Here is a 20,475-nt window from a genome sequence, read left to right as displayed (position 1 = left end):
CCATAAGTCTTGCTATAAATGCACAGCTCATAGAAAGCACCAGCCATAAGGAGCTTGGGCCCTTCATTTGACACCAGCTGCCTCCATAAAGCACAGTGAGGCCACACAACAGCAAGATGGAAGGCAATGCTAGAAAACATTAAGAAGGCTAAGTCTGAAATGATGCTTTTAACTTAACAGCATGAGATGTCTTTTGAAATTTCTGGTACACTATATTGGAGTGGCATCACATGGAAATCATCCACCTGCAGGGTCTGGAACTGTTTTCTTGAAGACAGTGCTTGGTAAAAAGGGAGAGATCCAGATTGCCTTTAGCTTGTGTTAGCAAGGTGTTATTTGTTAGCAGTAATAGGAATAAGGAGTTTGCAGCAGGAGTTTGGAGTGATGCCTAATTTTCAAGCTAGATACTGGAAATTTTTAAAATTTCAGTAAGAAGGCACTCCAGGGTTTTTAGACTCTGGTCAGAGGAGGCCAAAGTGGGCTCACACAGCCGAGTTGGGTGTTGGAGAGGTCTCACAGCAATGCGCTCATCCGTTCTGTGATGGTTTGGGTTTGCCAGCGGGATGTGATGCAATCCCTTTTCAGAAGTACAGGCCACTGAACAAACCCTCCCACTAGCAGCCTACAAAGGTTCAATCCGTGTCATCTGGGCAGGTTAAATAATTACACCACCAGCACCGTCCGAACAGGAGCCATGGGCTGAGCCAGTGCAGTAGCAGAGTGTGAGAGTAAATCACAGGATTTGGCAGGAGGTACCTGTTGTTCTTATTACACTTAAAAGCTAAAATTTCCTTGCCTTGGCGATTTCAATGCCTACTGAAAGGCGAATGAAGCATGTGACTGAATGAGATCATTGAGGGGGAAAAAAGCGCATTCATTCTGCTTGCGAAAAGCTGGACTCCAGCAGCAGCTGCCATTAATTAACTGGGGTTATTATTTATATGAGCCAGTTAATAGAGATGTTGTTTAAATCTACACTTCTTATCCAGTCAGGTTTTGAAGAGTTGTGATTAGAACCAGAAATATCAATAGCTGGGGGCTGGTGTCAGCAAAATAATTGCAGTAACTGCAGGAGGCATTGGGAAAATGTTGCTGAAAACTAATAGAACTTGCTTGCTTCCTACAGGGAGATGTGGGCTTACCTGGTTTAACTGGGTTCCCTGGACCACCTGGTAGAAAGGTAAGAGTGTACTTTTCTAGTGAATTAGATCGATAATTTTATTTTTAAATTTTCTTCTTTAACTCTGCCTAAAAGATTTAATTAAACGTCCCAGTACCCACCCAAAGAGCCTTATGCCTATTTTGCAGGTGTATAACCTAGGGAGATAGGCTGAAGCAACTGCCTAAAGACTGTGTAAGAGTATGAAATGAAATTCTGGATACAGAATTCTGTTCTTTCTTTGTATTCCACATCCCTCTGCACCCTGACACTGGGTGTTCCTCAGCAAGCTCAATTTAGACCTGGTGCAGCCAGTGCATTAACTAAAGGGATCTCCAACCAACAGCAATACTCAAAGGCTGGATTCAGAACAGTACCAGCATTCCAAGGAAACCATGGCTGTCTATCTTGGTAAAGCACATTTCAAAAAAGTATCTGTGTGCCTTCCCTCTTTATTTTGCTTGGAGACTGTCAGCACTGGTCAGGTTTTACTTTATTTGCTTCCATATTGATGCTTCAACACCATTAACATCACAAACAACACATTTATGCCTAGAAAAGGGTATGTAAGGATAGAACACAAGATCCATCCCTGTTTTCCTGAGGCAGCAGGGTGTGTGTCTGTATCCATGCATTCAAGCCTGCACAGCAATGCCTCAGCAATCCATATCTGGAGCTCAGATCTCTCATAGATCAAGGGCATTTCAGCTGAGTTTCCAGTTCCAGGCTGTGTTGGTAGGTAGGTTTCTTTTTTTGGAAGCTGGACCTGTTGCAGGAAGCTGTTTGAGTGGGACTCAGTGGCCATGACTCCCCTTCCCAGCAAGCCAATATTGCCACAGCTAAACTGAACAGTTAAAATTAGCATCTTGTTTCAATCACTTTATCAGTCAATGGGCCATTGACCGTACACTGTTCCTCAGGTCAGTTAGCTGCACACAAACACCTCCTCGGGTGTTTTAATACTCCAAGGAGAGAGTGGAGTGTGGAGGAGGCTGAAAGGAACCCTCCCTCTCCATGATTATTTGTTGTATGCTTTATACTAGAACCGAATTGCCAAGAGGAGAGGCTGAGTTTATTTTTCTACTCCAAGGCTGGTCACGCTTGGGGTGCTGTGTGGAGTAGGAGCAACTGAGTGATCGATTATGGACCTTTTGCTGTCACAAACAAGTTCTAACTAATAGGGTGCAAAGAATACAATTTTCCTGGTATAACAGCTCATAAAACAAAACCTTGTGGTTACGATCAGCAAAATGCAATGTCAGGAGTGCAAGGACTCATAGTGGAAAAAGCAGAGAAGGAATAGGAGATTGAACAAACATTCCCAAGTCCAGCACATGGCCTTCACATCTGATCTTAACTCCCACAGGACTGGGTAAAGGCAGGGGTATGCTTCTGTTTCTTCAAGTAATGAGCAAGTTGGATGTTGAAATTTTTCCTTGGTGCAGCTTAAAAATACCTCCCAGTAGCACTAGTCTGGCAGTGGGTTTGGTGTAACCTGGCTTTTATTAGCATCTTACATTAAGAAAAAATTTGCAGCTGTTGGAGGAATGTTTGGAAAAATCTTTTTTTTAATCTGGATTCCCTGCTGGCATTCTCCCAGTGAAAATACACTGGTACTTGGCTGAAGGTGGGCAACACATTTTGGCTACCGGAAAACAGCAACACCTTGGAAATGGGCACCCCTCAGCTCACTCCATGGAGGGGCTGCAAAAAGGGCTCTCAGGGCTTTGATCTGAGAACACCATGTAGAAACCTTCAAATGGGCAAAATATTTCACCAGGAGAAATAAAATACTTTTCCCACTAAATGAAACCACTGGCTCAGCAGCATGAGCTGGAGCCACAACCAGCAGCATATGGTTTTGGATAGTGTGGCTCATTCCTCAGTGCCTGCCTTGGGAATGCTGACAAACTTGGATTGGATTTGTAGGATTGGACAGGCTGATCTCAGAGCACCCCCAGAGTTGTTTTAGCTCCACACATCTATGAGTACATGAAACTGCCTTAGAAGCAGCAGGTGTATTTCTCATCTTCTCCACACAGAGTAAATGGTGCTTTTGCAGACCAGGAGTTCTCAGGAAGGGTGTCTTGGACGTTCCCTCTGCCTGTCCATCTGGTGCCTATGAACCTGTGGACTTTGGCTTTGGCAGACCACAGCTGCCTTGAAGATAGATCTCAGCAGAGCAGCATCATTTCTCCAGAGGAGAAAACAGCAGCAGTGAGAGAGGCAAAGCTTCATTAGAGTCAGAGAGCAAAGACAGAGCTGGGAAGTGGTCAGGGCTTCAAAACATCCTGTATGCAGGTGTCATTCCCTGGCCCCTTTATTTTTCACATTTCCTACCAAAGTGCAGGATGATCCCTTTAGCTAGGAGAGAGTGGATTATAAATATCATCATAGATGAGTAAATTCTTCACTGGAGCACAATTTCCTTTCTAAATCACAGCCCTTTGTATTGACTGCCCTGTAATCATCAGGAAGTGTTTAGATAAAAGAGCAAATGCAGTTGTTTTCATACCCTCTGCCCTGTCATTTTACTGCTATTTGAAGAGGATTTTAGCAGGTAAATACTTTCACACTGCAGCCAGCTCTAACATATACGAGCTTTTCTGGTTTTCCCTCGTTATAATTAACCTGGGGCAGAAATAACTGCGGTAAATTGTGAAGAAATACATTTGAAACTCTCCAGAGCCCAGGATACGTAGTGAGGAGAATATTTAATAGAACACAACAGTAGCAGAGTGTCTACATACTTAACCTAAGTGCCATTCACTTACAGAACTAGCAATGTGGTGCTTGGTGCAGGATTTAGTTCAGGACATGCTTTGAGCATCTCAAGGGACCATCATGCCACCACCTACTTTGGGTGGACATGGCAGGCTCAAAACACCCATCCTCCAGAAACCCAGCTGGAGCAGAATGCTTCAGAGCAGCCAAGCCAGGCACATCTTTCTTATCAGTGGAAAAGTAAAATATTTCTAAGCTTGGTGTTCCAGCTATCTAGAAACAAACATAGCTCCTGCTCCAGTCTGGAAGAAGTGGGCAGAGGTCCCAGGAGAAGACCCCATGGAAATCTAAATTCCAGGGAATGACTGGAGATGCTGAACCCAGGGATGTTTCTGTTGGCAGCTCTCACCTTCAGGCCAGACACCCAACCAGGGTGGACCATTCTCCCTCCTTTCTGCTAAACCTCTGTGGAGGAGCCAGGGAGAGGATGAGCAGGAGAAGAATTCATGGGGTAGATTCCTGGAGAGGGGCAGGGAATCCTGCGTGCTGGTCCTCCTCCAAGAGCTGCTGAGGCACTTCCAATGAGGAATGTCTGACTGAAATGCTCTCACAACATTTGGAGAAAGGACCCTCAAGGTGGTTCAAACAAGTGTCTTTCATGTCAGCCTTGCCAGGAGGTGCAGCTCTGTCCAGAGCAAGGCCAAGCAGGAGAGAACTGGTGAGAAGGGAATCAACATCTTTCCAGGCCAGACTGTCTGAAATAACAAGGCAGGAGGAATGCAAAGGGGAGCGGGTAGTGGCCAGGATGGCTGAGAGCGTTGCACACCCTGCCAGCAAAAGCTCAGGCTGCAGGTCTGGAATAGCCTGTGGGAAGAATAAAAAAGCTGTTAAGCAGAGATGTGGACCTGGGAGCAGAAACAGTCCTGGGTTCTTGTGGTGAGTGGAGCCAAAGGCCAAGTGCTCGGTCACCCCTGGGTCTGGTGATGGCTTCCAGAGCAGGGACACTCCCTGTGGAGTTCAGAGACAGATGAGGTGCGCTGGAGCCCAGGACAGGGTGAGTAGCAGGGACTGAGGTACAATTAGTTGTAATCCACCATTGAAAGCAATTTGTTATTTCTCTAGTATTTGTGCAAGGATTGTTCCATGTTTATTTTTTTCTCTCCCATTTGTTTCAAGTTAAATTTTCTGCTTTTTTTTTGTTTTAATCTTGCTGGTAGCCCAGCTAAACAGTCATCTCTGTAACTGAGTTTAATCTCCTGCTCTGCTTCTCTTGATGGAAGTGAATTTGTTTTAAACAGCTGAAGCAAGATAATAAAGAAGAGGGAAAAAACCTGAAGCATTAATCACATACAAAATTTACTCTATTTGAAGGGAGCTCTAGGTAAATCCAGGAGAAAGCAAACTCCTTGAAAGACACACAGTGCTCAGTCTGCAGTCAAACAGGCTGCCCTTGTCCTGCTCCGGTGTCTGCATCCCCCCAAAAAAATGAAATACTGACAAACTGAAGCAGGTTTATGAAAGACCTGTGGGAATGATTTGAAGCCTGAAACACTTGCCAGTAAGCAAGGTGGATTAAGAAACTCATTCTAATTAGTTTAGCAGAGAGAGCAGGTTGAGAGGCAGCTTGCTCACAATTTTTAGTAGCTTCATAATGAAGAACTCTGGATCTTGTAATAATTAGATTAGAAAAGGTGGAAGCTAAACAAGCTCAAAATAGAAAAATCAAAGTTTCCTGTGGCAGTAATGGTTGTTTTGGTGTTTCATGTGGCATTTCAAATTCTAAAGCAAAAGTAAGAGCTCTGAAACACAAGTGACTCATGTTGCTGTAGTCCCCAATGTGCCCAAAGCCAACATTTCATTCTACGGGCCTGTGGTTTCCTGAGGATTAAGGGCAGCCTTGCTCAAGGTGTAGATTACAAATAGACAGATCTGAGCATGGAGACCACTCTAAATGTGTTCATGGAGCAATTCCTTCCAGAGTATGTACCACCCCAGACCACAGCAGGGCACATCAGCAGGTTTGGGTGGTGCAAGCACAAAGCAGCTTGATAAAAGTTTGCATGGTTGTTTAATGCTGTCTAAAATCCTGCTTCACCTCAGAACAATAATCCCACCTGCAAAGAGAAATTAAAACCAAACCCAGTACTGTATTTTTTTACTGTATTTTTGTTTCTTAGTATTCATCTCCTCCATCCTATTTTGACAGGGATATAAAGGCTACCCTGGACCACTAGGTCACCCTGGAGACCAGGTGAGTTTTCCCACTTCCCAACAGGGGACCTTTAAGGAGGGATGGATTTGCTGGCTGTGATGCTGGTTTGGCTCTGGTACAGCCTGCTCGGTGTGGACAGCCAGCTCTTTCCAGGGCTGCTCAGCACACACTGGGATCTGAGCACACACACGGACCCAGCATCAATGGGATGGTGGGAGGAGACTGCCTTGGAGTTGCTAAATTTAATTTCTAATTTTCACTGCTCAGCCATGCTAAGTTTACTTGGGGGAAGAAAAACCAGCTCACCATCCTCCCCCTTTATTTGTCTTTTTACATTAATTTCACCTGGACTTTACTAACCACACTGTGTTGAGTATATGTCATTCCCTTCCCAAAGCCCATTTCCCCCCTCCCCTTTTCTTCCCCCTCTTTATTTGGTTAAGTTTGATGTTTGCAATGCAGTAAAAAAAAAAAAGGCAATGAATAGCAGGCCCTGTTAGCAATGATGTTAAAGGATATTATACATGAATCCATTTAGTTCTGAAGAATTTTGGCAGTGCTTTCCCACCAGCAAAACGGTTCCATATGCCAGATATAGATGCAGCCTTACACCTTCTCTTAGCGTCCTTGTTCCAGACTATCTGCTGCTTTCCCTGCAAATGAAGGGAGAAGGAGAAACAGCAGCACTTGCTTAGTGTATGGGTCCTGTTGACTTGGCTTCTGTGTGTTTTCCCCCCTTGTTAATTAACTTCATGATCTACCCTTAATATTTTTTTCCTCTTGATAAATGTGCATCAGGTTAATCCATTCCACAGTGATGCAGCTAAAGACACTTCCCAAGTGGGACATTCACCTGACCTTTTGTGCCTTTTCTTTTTTCTCTCCAAAGGGCGAACAAGGACCAGCTGGAAGTCCAGGTGCCAAAGGTTATCCTGGCAGGCAGGTGCAGTAAATCTCATCATGCTGTGCACACAGTAGGGATTTGGGTGTCCAGGTAGCTAAAGACATGCCTCACTAAGGACAGTGCAGTCCTCTAGAAAATGTTGGTATATTTGATGTCTGAATATTTTCCTTCTTTCCTCCTCAAGATGTTGTACCAATAATACAGTCTTTAAACTCTGAAATATTGTTAAAAAGCATTTTGTGCCTATGATAAATAACACCTGAATTTCTATAGTAAATTCTGACAGATTTTTCTTCAGTATAACAGGGAAAAAACAGAACAGCAGAGCAGAGAGATACCTGCAAGCTGCTAACCCTTCTCTTTTAGGCATATTTTGCATCTAATGTTGGACAAGTTAGAAACCTGGGATGGAAAAAGGTGTATTTATTATTGGAGGAGGAGATTTAGATGAACTCTCACTAGTAAAATGTACTGGCATGATCATACATATACACACACATAACGTTATGCATGAACTGTAAATATAGATATAAAAATCATATTTGCAGCTGCAAAAAAGATGATGAAAGACAATCAAGTCTTTGTTCTCATGCTGAAAAAAATTACACAAAGACAACTTTAGGAATGGAGGAGTGTGCATTGGGTAATGGGTCAAGACTAGACACTTTGTTGTCCTACTGATGTAAGATGCTTAACAGTGGAAAGGAAAGAGGAGAATTTGTAAGACCCTAAAAAATGGAATCTGTTGGAGGACAGAACATCTAGCCCTATAACAGTTTGTGGTGAAGTAAGTTTGTCAGGATTTTCTAAAATGGACACATTAATGTTGGATTCTGCCATGTTTATCTCTAAGCCAAGAGACCAGGCATATGCCAAAGATCCCAAATGCTCTGTCCTGAATCTTTCAGACTTATCATGAGTTTGGATGTGAATTTTTTATGCAGATGTGTAGGTTGTTGGATTAAATGTGAACTAGACCTGCAGAACAAGTCTGCATCTCTCTGCCTCAGACTGTCAATAATGCATGACCCATTTTAAATTGAAAATTAAACTGATACCTTGCTTGCACACTGGAGAGCACAGATGGCAGAACTGGATGGGAGCTTTATGCACCTGACTAAATGCTCCATTCATACTCTGAAAGGCTCTTAGAGCTGAGCATGCCAAAGAGTCTCCTAGGTGTGAATGTGTGTTAGATGACTAATAAGAAGAGGTCCAGGAGATTTTGGACATACAAGGTTAATAAATGCTGTTAAGCAATTCAGCCCATCAGATAAGCAGGATGAAATCTGTGCCTTGACATTCAAAGAACAAAACTGCCTTCTTAAAATGTGGTTTGGGCCAGGAAAGTGACTTTTCTATTTTTTTAAGGCAGCTTTTTTTCGGCCTATCTGAATGCTGTGTGTATCCTGCATCAGAGCTGTTTACTTTACTGAGATTTTACTACTTGTTACTCCTGTCAGCTGTGCTGGCTCTGCAGCAATGGGAGAGAGGGCTTGGCTTGGGTTTGGTTTGTGCATCACAGGCAGGATTGTAACTTCACCCTGATGCCTGAAATCTTTGGCAATGATGCAAGAGCCAGGGAAGAGCACAACTGGACTTTCACATCCCAGGCTGAGCCTGCAGTGCTGCCAGCTGAAGAAAATATGGATTTAGCCTTCCCCCCCCCCCCAAAGAAAAAATCCCATCAACATTTGGAACTAGAAAAAAAAAATTGATCTGGTACCTTGCTAGAAGATAATAAACATGAAAATTTATTTTGCATTTTTACACTTCTTTGCAGTACTTCAAGTGAGCAGCATTAGGCATAGAATTAGAATGGGGAATGAATTTTCAATTCTTTCCATAGCTGATGCTGCAAAGGGTTAGAGATATCAGAGTACCTGCAAAGCTAAGTGACTTTCTAGGCTGTGGAAATCAGACTTTCTCATTCCATCAGTGCTCCCTAAGCAGGTATTGGAATACATTTGCTACTCATGTGTTTGCTTAGGCAGGAAGATGAATGGAGAGCTGTTGGGCACAGAGCATCATTGTGCCTCGCATCCAAAGTGTAACACAACCTCTGGACACCCCACTGCATCAGCCCTTGTGGTCTTTATCATCAGAAATCTCTGCTTCAGCCCCAGGGAAGGCTCACTATGTGCAGCAGTCTCAGGTTCTGCTGAGTCCCAGCTCCCCAACAATGGGAGATCTGTTATTTGTATCATTTTGTCTTTTTTTTCTCCTTTGTTGATACTCCTTGGACTCTTAAAGCAGAACCACGCAGCACTTAAAGCTTTAAGAGCTTTAAGAAGCACTTAAAGCAGAACCATGCAGGGATGGTGCTTGGGGGGTTGGCACTGCTCATAATTTTAAGTTAAAGCTTGTCCACATTTGTCTTTGTTTTTTCCCTTCTGTTCTAGGGTTTACCTGGCCCCATAGGGGAATCTGGCCCAAAAGGCACTCGGGTAAGCAACCTTTCATCTGGCTTTTCTCTGCTTGTTTTTATCAAAGGCTTCTCAAGAAATATTATGCTTGATTTTGCAATGCAGAAGCTAGTTGCTTTAATTTGTTGAGTTTGGGGGATTTGAAACGTGCACTGCTCGTTTATTGAAGCACTGTTAAGTTTCTAAAATTAAACATGGAATGTACCATGATCAAGGTTCCCCAATAGTGCTGATGATAAAGTCAGCCCCTTCAGGGCTCACATTGCAGGAGAGGAAAGAACGGCTTACAAATTCCTATCAAAGCCTGCAAGCCCCATGTCCCAAAGGCCTCTTTAGTTTCAATCAGTGTGGTTCAGTGGTCTTTGACCACGCTGAATATGGGCTTATTTGGGTACAGGCCTGGTTTGGGAGTGATTTATATCATTATGCACAACAGCAAGCCAGCATCTTGAAGCCATGTGCAAATAAAAACAATATCTCCGTCCTGCCTGGTTTTACTCACCAAAAATAATTGCTGGGGTTTTATTCTCACTGCAAAGGATTCTTTTTTTGTTACTTCTTAAGGCTCTTGTTAATCACATTTTGTTCTTTTCCTGCAATTATAAATTCACAATGAGATTCTAAGCCAATAAACCTCCCTTCCCCCTCCCCCCCCCCATTTCTCTAGCATGTGATACTTTCTCTATATGCAGTAAATTCAAGCAGCTGGCTTTCATCATTAGGAAAACTGCAAGGAATAAACAAATGCTGACCCTGTAGCTAGCAGTATTCCTGAGCTGGGAAGGGAGATGGCATGTTCAGTTCCTGCAGGAGAGAGGAAAATCTGAGAGCACAACTTGCTCACCCCACTTCTGCAAGGGCTGAAGTTTTCCCTAGGGCATCTCTTTCACTGCTCTAACCAGGGCCTTGTGTAGTTATTGGGCGGTAGATGTGCAGAATGTAAGATTTGAAAGTTATTTTCCATGTTGCACCCCTGAGTGCTGAGGACTGAAATATTTATAAATACCCAAGGAAGTCCTTTCTCAGTTCAACCACAGTCAATCAGAATTGGGTGCTAAGGTAAGATATGTGCATTTTGTGCATTTCTGGACTCTTCTTCATTCTCCACCTCTACTTTTTCCTTCTCCAGGAAAAGTTCGGGAGTTACGTGGTTTCTTTTAGGATTCAGGAGGCAAAGGCAGACAGGATCATTTTAATGTAGCATTACTTCCCAGCTAGGTGTTGTCTCTAAAGGAAACACAGGGAGTGATGGACTGGTGAAAAAGTTTGGTGGGCTTGGCAGACAGAGATTTAGCGATGAGGGAGAAAGAAAGATGAGAGAAAAGCAATGTTAGCACTTGTAACAGTGAGGTGCCACAGAGGGGGGCTCCCAGCTGAAATTCACTTCCTCTGGATTCGGCATGTTTGGCACCAGTTGGGCCTTTGCAGAGGCCCAGCACACAAGGTAACTTTGTCCAGGCTGCTGAGCAAAGGGATTAAACACAAGGCTGCCATTGTGGCAAGGGAAGGGAAATACAGTGTTTTATGCAGCATGTCTTGTCTCAGCAGGACCCCAAGGCCATAGAGAAACCTGAAAACACAATGTTTCTGATGAGTGTGGAAGCAGCAGGTTTTATGTGAAATGTGTTGGTGCAAAGGTGGTTTCCCTATAGTTTGGATCTGTGTGGATGTACAAGTTTAGCTTCACATCAATCCCCCAAGCCTGGAATGTCAGGTTCTGCCTCTCCCAGCCCAGGCAGGGCCTTCAGTGCTTGGGATGACGAAGGTTTGCACAAGGTCTTGGTGGTGCAGGGACAGGCTTTGGGCAGAGCCAGGACTGACTGCAGGGTGGTGGCAGCCCTGGTGCCGGGAAAAGATGTGGTTTGCCTCAGAAGGGGCTACAGCGTGTGACCACCAGCTGACAGAAGACAAACAGAAAGGGCTTGGTGCAACAGAACAGTTGGAAATGAGTGTCAAAGGCAAAGAAAGAGATGAAAGGAGGTGTAGGTCTGTGGATTACTTTTGCTATTGCTCTTGCTAACCTCAAACAAAGCTCCATTTCCCTCAGGTACGCGTAGAGCCAGCCCAGGTGAGGTTTCTTTTGGCTGTCCTCTTCCTGCCTGGAGTCCTCCTGATCCCTGGTGTGAGGGTATGTGCCCTTGGACTACATCGTGGAAGCCAGCACCATGCAGTCCATGGGCATATACACTTGCCTCAAGGTTTATTTCATCATGGCTGCCACTGACCAACACTGGAGGTTGCTCTGCTCTTCAGGAAACACAGACTGACTGGATGCTAATGGAGAAACATATTTGACTACTTGTTTCCTCTTTTCTTTAGGGGTATATTGGTCTCCCAGGATTATTTGGGCTACCGGGGGCTGATGGAGAACGAGTGAGTATTTTGTGAAGAAAACCTTGGTGTGTTGGTTGAATACAGTTCTTCAGAGCCTGATGTAACCTTCTCTATGTCTAGTTCCTGAGGAAGGAGGCAAGCATGCCTAATGCTTAACTATCCCTTCCTTAGTCTCTTCCTACCCTTGAATGAAGACCTGTGTCCCTGTATAATGCTGATATTCAGCTGAGGAGAACCCAGGCTTCAGGCAGGGCTATCAGACCTCACTGTTGACTACAGAGGAGTTTTTCTATATTCTCCTTCACTTAAAAACCTGCCTTCCCCCTCCCCCTTGCCAGTTCATCTTGGTGAGGTGGGGCAGGATGAAGAGAATATACATGGAGATTCCCTGCTCCCACAGGAATGACCTCCCAGCCACTCTGTCTCAGCATCTGACTGGAGATGTTTGCAAAGAGCCTGGCTCTCAGAAGAGACAGTAGCTTTCTGAAAATGGCTTTATTTCCAGTTGCATTGAGTTAGGCAGTCAAGAATGGGGCTGTGAGTGGGTAGCTGTGGCTGTGTCCTCCCTTCCTCCCATCCTTTTCATTGTGCCTTCCCCCAGCCCGAGTGTTCAGAACTTTACAGGACACCCCATGCTTTTCCACTCTCCATCTCCCCATCCTCCCAACTGCCTGATCTCTTCCCAGCCAAGGACCCCCCTCTTCCTGCTACAAGAGCTCCTAAGAAAGGTCACTGGAAGATGAACACTGTTTGATTCCAGGCTTTTCTCCCTCAAATGCAAGCTGCAGAAACCAGAGAGGCCCTGGGACCATGTGGGAGTGAGCATGTGTGTGCCTGCCTGGGAGGGGCCTGCCCTGCACTCTGGCGATGCTGATTTAATGCTTGTATAACTAAATAAGAAACATAAACAGAAGTTCTGCAGCAAGTGCCTTGGCGGTGGCCTTCATTTGGTTCCAGACCAGTAGCTTAATGACTGCTCCTGCTAAGCACAGCCCCAGCCTGGGGGTGCTGCCTGCGTGTGTCCTCGGGGAGGCCATAGATAATGGGTGAAGGTTAATTGTCTTCTGCTCTCACAGCTGACTGCAAGTAGTCAATTTTGATTCCCAAACAATGCTGCAGTCATTAGCCTGTTTTGCATTCTCCTTTCTCTTCTCATTTTGTTTTGTATTGTTGGTTGGCTGTTTGATTTCTCAACCAGAACCTTTTTTTTTTTTTTTTTTTTCTCCTCTCTGTTTTTTTTTCCTTGCAGGGGATCCCTGGAGTTCCTGGGAAGAGGGGCAAGATGGGTAGGCCGGTAAAGTTTTTCCTCGTCTATTATGCAGATGTTGTTGAATGAAACTGGAAACAAGACGTGGCTTTTGGCTGGGTCCCTTCATATCTTCAAACAGACCTTTCCATGTCTGTCTTCTCAAGCAGGAAGAAAACCAAAGATAGAGATACTGCTCTCTTCCTTTCTTCCATGCTCTGCTCAATTCACAGGCATTAGCACTCTTTTTCCATGCTCCCTTGCATCTTACACTTCTTAGATTTTCTTCTACAACATCTTCCCTCCTGTCCTGCCTCTGGCCAATTGTTTCCCTGGATGCACTTTTTAATTCCCAGCCATTATTGCAGCGTCCCAGGTGTTTGTACTGGCTCTATTCCATCTCCTGCTTTGCACTCCCACCAGTTCCATCGCATTATCCTTTTCTTGCTGTGACTCTCTCCTACTCTTTTCTCATCCTGGTTTGTGTCATGCAAGTGTGGTTTTGTATAGAAACCTTTTTGTCCTTGGTGATGTAACGTACTGGGGAAGATGTGTTTGAGGAGCAAGGAGACCAGGTAGATGTGAGAGCTCAGCTAGGAGGAAGAGGTTTTTGCAGGTAGGGCTGAAAACAGCTGTGAGAGCTGTGTAGAAGAACAAGGCGGACTGTGCTGACTGTAGCAAAAAGCAAGAGCAAGTGGGAAAAAATACTGAAATGAGCAGAGGAAACAGGGAAAGGACAGAAAGGAAAGACTTTACCCCATCAACCCTCTTCCAAGCAGTTCTGTATGCCTCCTTCAGGAAGTTGGATAAAGCTTTTGGCTCCAGGAATCAGCAGAGAGCTCAGGCATGTTGGAGTTCTGTTGTGTCTCATTGCCTTTGCACCTTGTCCTTCATGTTAGCCTGAGTTTCATTTGACCTCTGGACATCATTGCACTCACAGGCTTCTTGCAAAATGTCCACTCACCCACACACAGAAAAATCCAGCGCTTTCCCCTTGCCCCCCTCGCCTGGAGTCCATGCCAGGAGTCCCACGCCCACCACTCGCTGATGTTCTCACTGTGAAAGCTGTGCAAACACCTCAGCAGTGCCATGTCCATCCCACCTGTCCTTCTCTGCCTGGGATGGGGAGCAATCAAGCAGATTTTTTGGAGGGGTGCTGGAAATCTATACCAGATCTTTTGTAAGCTGCTGGTTGCACCAGAAACCCCCGTGATGAATAAGTGCAGAGCCCATGGTGTAACCATGACTCAATGGCCAGGGCAAAACAAACACAGCAGCTGTTGTTAGGTGCAGGGGCTCTGCTCTCTGCTCTCTCTGCACAGAGCACGCTGCAGGCTCAAAGCCTTCCAGCTGTTGGTTGGCCAGGATTTGTAATCTTCCAGGCAGGGGTTTCGGTCTGGCGGTCATTGCTACAAGCAAGGGGCTCCCCTGAGATCAGCAGGGAATCTCTCAGCCGTGGAGGCATTTATGCTGGGATCTAGGGAAGGGATTAAATGGCTGTGCATGAGCACCTTTGTTCTGCTTGGCTCCTTCAGAGAGTTTTGGCTCCATCCCTGTTTTATGATATCAGGTTTAATAAGAAATCTTGAATGGACCAATGCTGACAATTTGTACTTCCGAGCTTGAACAGAAAGATTAAGGGACATCCACAGTTATTCAGGAAGTCTCTGGGAGAGATGGAAAGCAGGAGCCAGCTGACCTGATTCTCTTCCCAACACCTATCTCCTGGCCAGTGCTGCCTCCCAGCTGCTTTGGGGTTTTCGTGAGCCTTCTGGGATTTCTCTGGTCTCTCCTATCCCCGCACCCTTAGGTTTGCCAGCGTGGCTGCTGTTCCTGTGCTATCTCAGTGTTGTCATTTCAGGGGGGAGCTCTTGGAAGCCCTTATTAGCTGCCATCAAAGCTGGTGAATGCTCTAGAGAGGAGGGAGGGAGTTGGTATCACACTATTTCTGTACCTGGCTTTGTTTGGGATGAGAGCTGGCAGCAGATCAGTGCTCAGCCAAGGAGGGGCGGGGGGCTGGGGGAGGTTGCATGTGACATGGTGGGCCTCCGAGAATGATGTAAGAGGGAATGATTAAAATAGAGGAACTGGACATGAGTCAGATCTTGAAATCCTTCCAGGGAAGTTAAGTTTTGCAGAGCTGTGGGGGATGTGGTGAGTCTGTCGTGAAAACAGCTGACTCCACCTCCTGCTCGGTTCTCCCTGCCCAACATCAGTGACGCGGGAGGCCAGTGCATCCCAACAGATGGGCCTTGGAGAAGGAGAGGGCTGGGGGTGGTCTGGGGGGAGAGGTATGGTTGGAGTCCAGTGCATGAAGGAGGCTGAAATAACATGAGTCTGTACGTCTCTGGATCTGCCTGTTTTAGAGGTGGGCTGGGAGGGCTGGAGCTGATGCGACTGCTTGCTTAAACCTTCAGTCTTGCCAGTGCAGTGGCTGAAAAAAATTGTCTTTTATGGTATTTTTTGTGGATTTTTATGGTGTTCAGTTGAACAGCTGGGAAAAAAAGTTATAAAAACAAGACCCTACCAGGGCTGCTGGGGGAAGGAGTGAGAGAAGCTGTTCATACCCTGTCTTGCCATGCAGAGGCAATGTGTCAGTCCTGGTTCATCTTTAGGAAGGAGCTGTGCTGCCACTGTAGGAAATGACTCATAGGAAGAGTAGGAGATAGAACTAGCTCAAGGAACACCAAGCTGTCCTTATGCTGTGGGAGATGGGTAGCCACAATCAGAAGTGTCTGCACTGCAGATTGTATTAAACTTCAAATAGAGTGTAATATTTTCAGAAGTTCTTAAGCCCTGCTAGAGGAAAAGATTTTAAGGCAAATTTTCAGGAAATATATCCAAAGAGCTTTGAGCTCTTTTTTGGTTCATCTTTAGTTTTGATGTGTGCTTATATCTCTCTTTTTCACATAGAGTGTCAGTACTGCACCAGCTGTGCTATTTTATATCTCTGATTTTTTGCTTACAATCTGTTTTGTTTGTAGTATTCTTTCAAAGAGATAAAAAAGAAGGAGCAAATTTAATTCAAAGACATGCTTAGCAATTTTGAGGTTCATCTGAGGTCTATTCACAAGTCAGTCAAACATAACCGAGGTTTCCTTATATTTTTCTAAGAACCTGGTGGTGCTGCTGGTCCTGTGCTTAGAGCCTCACTGTGTCAGGTACCATGCAAAAGCCTCATGAAAGAAAAGCCCTGGCCCAAAGGGTCCACAAAACAGCACAGGATCAGACCATCCCCAGGGCGGGAAGGATTTGGTAACAGCAGCACGAGCAAGACATTAACACCACAAGCAGATATCTCTGCTTCCCTGCCCGTCTCTGTGGTCATTGTTCTGGTTTCTCTCCGTGACATGCAGTGTCACACAAGCTGCTTGGCTCTTCTGACTCTGTGCAAACCAGGGAACACCGTCCTTGGAGAGCTCTCCTTTGAGCTCAGCAGCTGAAGCTTAGAGTGGAAATGCCAAGGATTACAGCTCGTGTGTCAAGGAAGAGGTGCCATAAAATGGCACATGGATTTGAAGTAATAGAGATCAGCACGTGGGTGAGTCCAGCAGTGTGCCTCTCCTGTCACCCACAGCATGGGGGCTGTGAGAGCCAGCAGTGACCTGGCAGCCACTGGAACCAGCCTCAGTGTTCGCTGGGAGCACCAGTGCAATGCCAGGGTGCTGGAGCTGGCGTCCACTTCCCAGGAGCTGACCACAGGCAGGATCGCCCTCTCCAGCTCTCAGCTTGTGACACAGTGGCACCTTCTCACCAGGCTGTTTTTCATGTGTGCTGTCTTCTTCTGTGTTTACTTATCATGCATTAACTCCTGCCTCCAGTGAACACCAAGTCACAATACATTGCTTTTTCTTCATCTGATCAGCTGTCAGAAGGGCATGTGATACTCCTGCCCTCCCCACCAGCGTGAGTAGGCTCTTGCATCATATGAACAGGCATCAATTGCCTCATGGGAGACTCTGGATAGCCAAAAGCAGGGCTGCCTCTGGGTCAGGAAGGTTTTCTTTTGTAGCCTCCCCAAACCTTTTGATGGATGGCTGAGATAGATCAATCCTGAGCGTCAGAGCGTGGGGCTTTGCCAAGGTACACAGGCTCAGCTATTGTCCATGCCAACAGTGGGAAGACATGCTCTGCCATGTGCCTGGAAAGGCTGGCACAACCACAGAACACCAACAAAACAAATGTTGCTTCTCTCTGTAGGGACTAAGAGGATAAACAGCTCCTCTCTTGCTTCAATCTTTTCTCTACTTTGGATGCAGCTGAGACCCTTCCTTGCATTTGGAGTGAGCCAAGAGTTTCCTGCACCACATGAGCTGAGATTTGGGAAACTGGTAACAGCACTTCATTGTACTCTTAGATGTGGCCAGCTAAAGCCAGTGGAGAAATGTGTGGGCTGAAGACCTGTGTGTACAGGCAAATCCACAAGATGAGCTGCAGAAAGGAGCACAAGTGGTCTGTCGGAGCTAATGGACAGGACTTGGGTAGCTCTGTTTTGTGCCAGTACCCCAGCACAGCACCAAAATGTTTGGTGCCTTTTTCAGGAACTGATTAATTAGCAAATAGAATATGCTTTTAATCATTCTGTTTGCATGAAAAGTCCAGTAGAGGTCCTGAAAACTAGCCATGAACAAAGCTCCTCTTTTAATGAGAGTTTTAGCCCACGGACCGGATGTTTCCTGTTAGCCATTTAAGTAAATTCTTTGCTTTTTTTTTTTTTTTTTTTTTTGCTTTTTTTTTTTTTTTTTTTTCTTTGTTAACCTAAATTTTTTAAATAGATGTGGTTGGAGCAATCTGTGACTTTTTTCAATGCTGAAGTTGGACACTAAAGCTGGGCAGCTGGTCTGGTCTCTCCACCCTTCTGGGCCTGGTTCACCACTCTGAAATGCAGGCATGAGCCCAGAGCAAATGTCACCATCTCTTTTTGGCCTGAGCTGTGTTCCACATGTCTGGAGTTTCCCAAATCTCTGTGGTGAGGTGCTTGTATGATTACTTCTCACATGTTCCTATGTCCATGATTACACCATACAAATAACCTGGAGAAGTGGACAATATCAGTATGTATTTCATTTTTTTAAGAATGGGCAAAGCGAATTACTAAAAACACAGGGAAAAGAGTTTGAAAGGTGCCAAGAACTATAACTTCCATTGAAGGAAAAGAAACAATCCGAAATATATTTGGTTTTTTTCCAAGAATGTTCCTAGGAGACTTGTCCATCATCATTCAAAAATCTTGTGAGGAACTGAATCAAGGCTTCCCAGGTATCTTTAATCCTTCAGGGCAAAGCTTATTCATAAATCAAAGTTCAAAAATTATTCTCGTTAGAAATTATAGGGAAAAAATAATGCAACTATCACCTCTGAGTCTGAAAACATTTTGATCCCTAAAGCTGCTTGACTTTCTTGAATAGGAGGCTGCTTGATTTGGAAATGTTGGCCATAGATAAGGAGGAGCAGTGGCAGGCTCAGTGGTCTGTGGCATTAGGCCAACGTGTTTGTGCAATGGTAACTTGGTCAGAGCTCTGCAGGTTGGGAAAAGATCCTGTACCAGTGAAAAAGGAATAGAGCAGGACTGTGGAGGGGCTGGCATTTCGCTTGAGTGATGTTTGCTGGGGGGGCTTCAGGAAATTTTTGTTGTCTTGCTCCTGCTGTGCTCCCACAGCTGGAGGGAGAATTATGTTTAGAAATGCCCTGAAATCTTTGTCCCAAGAGGTGACACGGAGCTGTGAAGTCTCCCGGGGGAGAGAGCAAAGCTTCCTTTCAGGTGGCAGAGGAGCAGAGCTGCAGCAAGACCCTCACTCTATACCCAGCTAGGGATGGCACCTCCCTCTTTGCAGGATTGAAAACTGCCTAGACCCAGGGGAAGGCAGAGGTCCCTTCGTAGCTGTTGAGTTACAGCTGCTGGGAGGCACAGCAGGAGCACAGGGTCTGCCAGGCTGCCTTTGGGGTGACTCCTGCTGGGGCTGAGCCACTCGTTGCTCACCTGTGGAGGGGCTCAGTCTGCTGTCCACACCAGGAATTCTCTCAGAGGTGGGAGCTGCCAACATAAGCTACACTTGTTTGTTTTATTCGCCTTCTTTTTTTCCAGTGAATGCTTTCTCTCACCCTCAGCCCTGCTTCTCCTCCACCTTTTTTTTTTTTCTTTTTCCTTACTTAAATTGTTTGACTTGCAAGTTCCATCCCTGGGGAGGCTCCTGGGCAGTGATTCACCTGGCTGGAGCCAACTGGCAAATAGAGTCTTTTGCAGACAAGACAAGAGGGCTGGTTGGTTTGAGCAGCTTCACCTTCAGCCAACAGGAAAATAAAATCCTATTTTTGGAGAACGATTCTGTTGGCGTGAAGACCTGCCAGGATTCTTTGGAGCAGCAGCTGCCAGACTGCCTCCTTTACTCCTTCAGGGAAAGTGCTTTAAACTGAATCAGATGTTGTATACATACAACACACCCACCCACACGTGAACACCTGAAAGGACTTTGGCTGAGCAAAGGACACCGTGTGTGTCACCGGTCCCTGCTTCCCAGGAGACAGCTGCTTCCAGGGACAAGAGACAAGGAGCAGTGGCGTCTGCTCCAACCAGGAGCAGTGCTTTGGCTGACAACAGCCAGCAGAAAGGGCAGGCTGCTCTGTTTGCTTAAAGCAGAGGAAGAAAGGAAGGGGAGGTGGAGGGGGATGTAATCCCCTGATGCAGGAGGAGCTGGTTCCAGTGTCTGTCTAGGTCTAGGTCTGTCTAGGTCAGCAGGAGTCTCCTGATGTATGAAAGGATGCCCTTTGCAGGCAGTGGGGATGAAATAGAATTAAGGCACTATTGGAACATCTCAAAGATAGAGACTTTGTTACTGCTTCAGCTTCAGACTTCTCAGTGTAACCTGGGATAAATCAGTTTCTATCTCTCTGTGTCTCTGTTCACCGAGTGCAGCGAGGACAAATTGGGTGGGGAGCACAGGAGCACCCAGATCTTGTTAGTCCAAAATACCTGTTTGTGTGCTCTCTCCCCAACTCCTCCCCAAGCATCATCTTGCTTCTTTCATTGAACTTCTCCTTCGGACAATGTGAAATCCATTCAGCTGGACATTTTCCGCCATCTCCTCTCTCAATTTCCCAGCTGTGAGATAGAGCCAAAAGTTTTGTCATACCTGACTGGAGCGCTGTGGAGGAGCACCCCGCCGGCTCTTGGCCAGCAAGACTTCTTAGCCAAGCATTTTCTTCCTAGTTCTGCTGCCATTTACTATTCCCTTCCCTGTCCTGGTCCTTCCCTGTCCGTCCTGTCCCTCCCACAGAGCAGGCAGGATGCATGCTCTATATTTTTCACTGGGGTGTTTTCCTCTGCTGTCACAATTCTTAAGCATAATTTCCAGGGACCCTGAAAAAACAGCACGCTGAAAAATGATGGATTTTCTGTACCAAAACCCCTTCTGCGCTCACAGGAGACTCTGAATCTGCTGGACCCTTTAATCTCTTTCAAAAGTCTCCTGT

At 45.6% G+C, this 20,475-nt stretch overlaps 1 protein-coding gene across 1 annotated transcript in view; it reads left to right on the top strand.

Annotated features, from left to right (window-relative positions):
- COL27A1 (collagen type XXVII alpha 1 chain) overlaps positions 1-20,475 on the top strand; it is a gene marked incomplete at both ends in the record, with an annotated part of 141,124 nt that overhangs the window by 37,577 nt on the left and 83,072 nt on the right. Inside the window, 6 exons of the mRNA XM_082295345.1 lie at positions 1,127-1,180; positions 6,090-6,134; positions 6,985-7,038; positions 9,402-9,446; positions 11,745-11,798; positions 13,009-13,053. Coding sequence (XP_082151471.1) covers positions 1,127-1,180; positions 6,090-6,134; positions 6,985-7,038; positions 9,402-9,446; positions 11,745-11,798; positions 13,009-13,053 — 297 coding nt within the window. The remainder of the gene's footprint in view (positions 1-1,126; positions 1,181-6,089; positions 6,135-6,984; positions 7,039-9,401; positions 9,447-11,744; positions 11,799-13,008; positions 13,054-20,475) is intronic.

The sequence above is a fragment of the Coloeus monedula genome (assembly GCF_965178545.1).
Source record: "Coloeus monedula genome assembly, chromosome: 21".
In the NCBI taxonomy this organism is placed as follows: Eukaryota; Metazoa; Chordata; class Aves; order Passeriformes; family Corvidae; genus Coloeus; species Coloeus monedula.
Note: the sequence above shows the minus strand (reverse complement) of the source record. Positions and strands in the feature narration are given on the sequence as shown.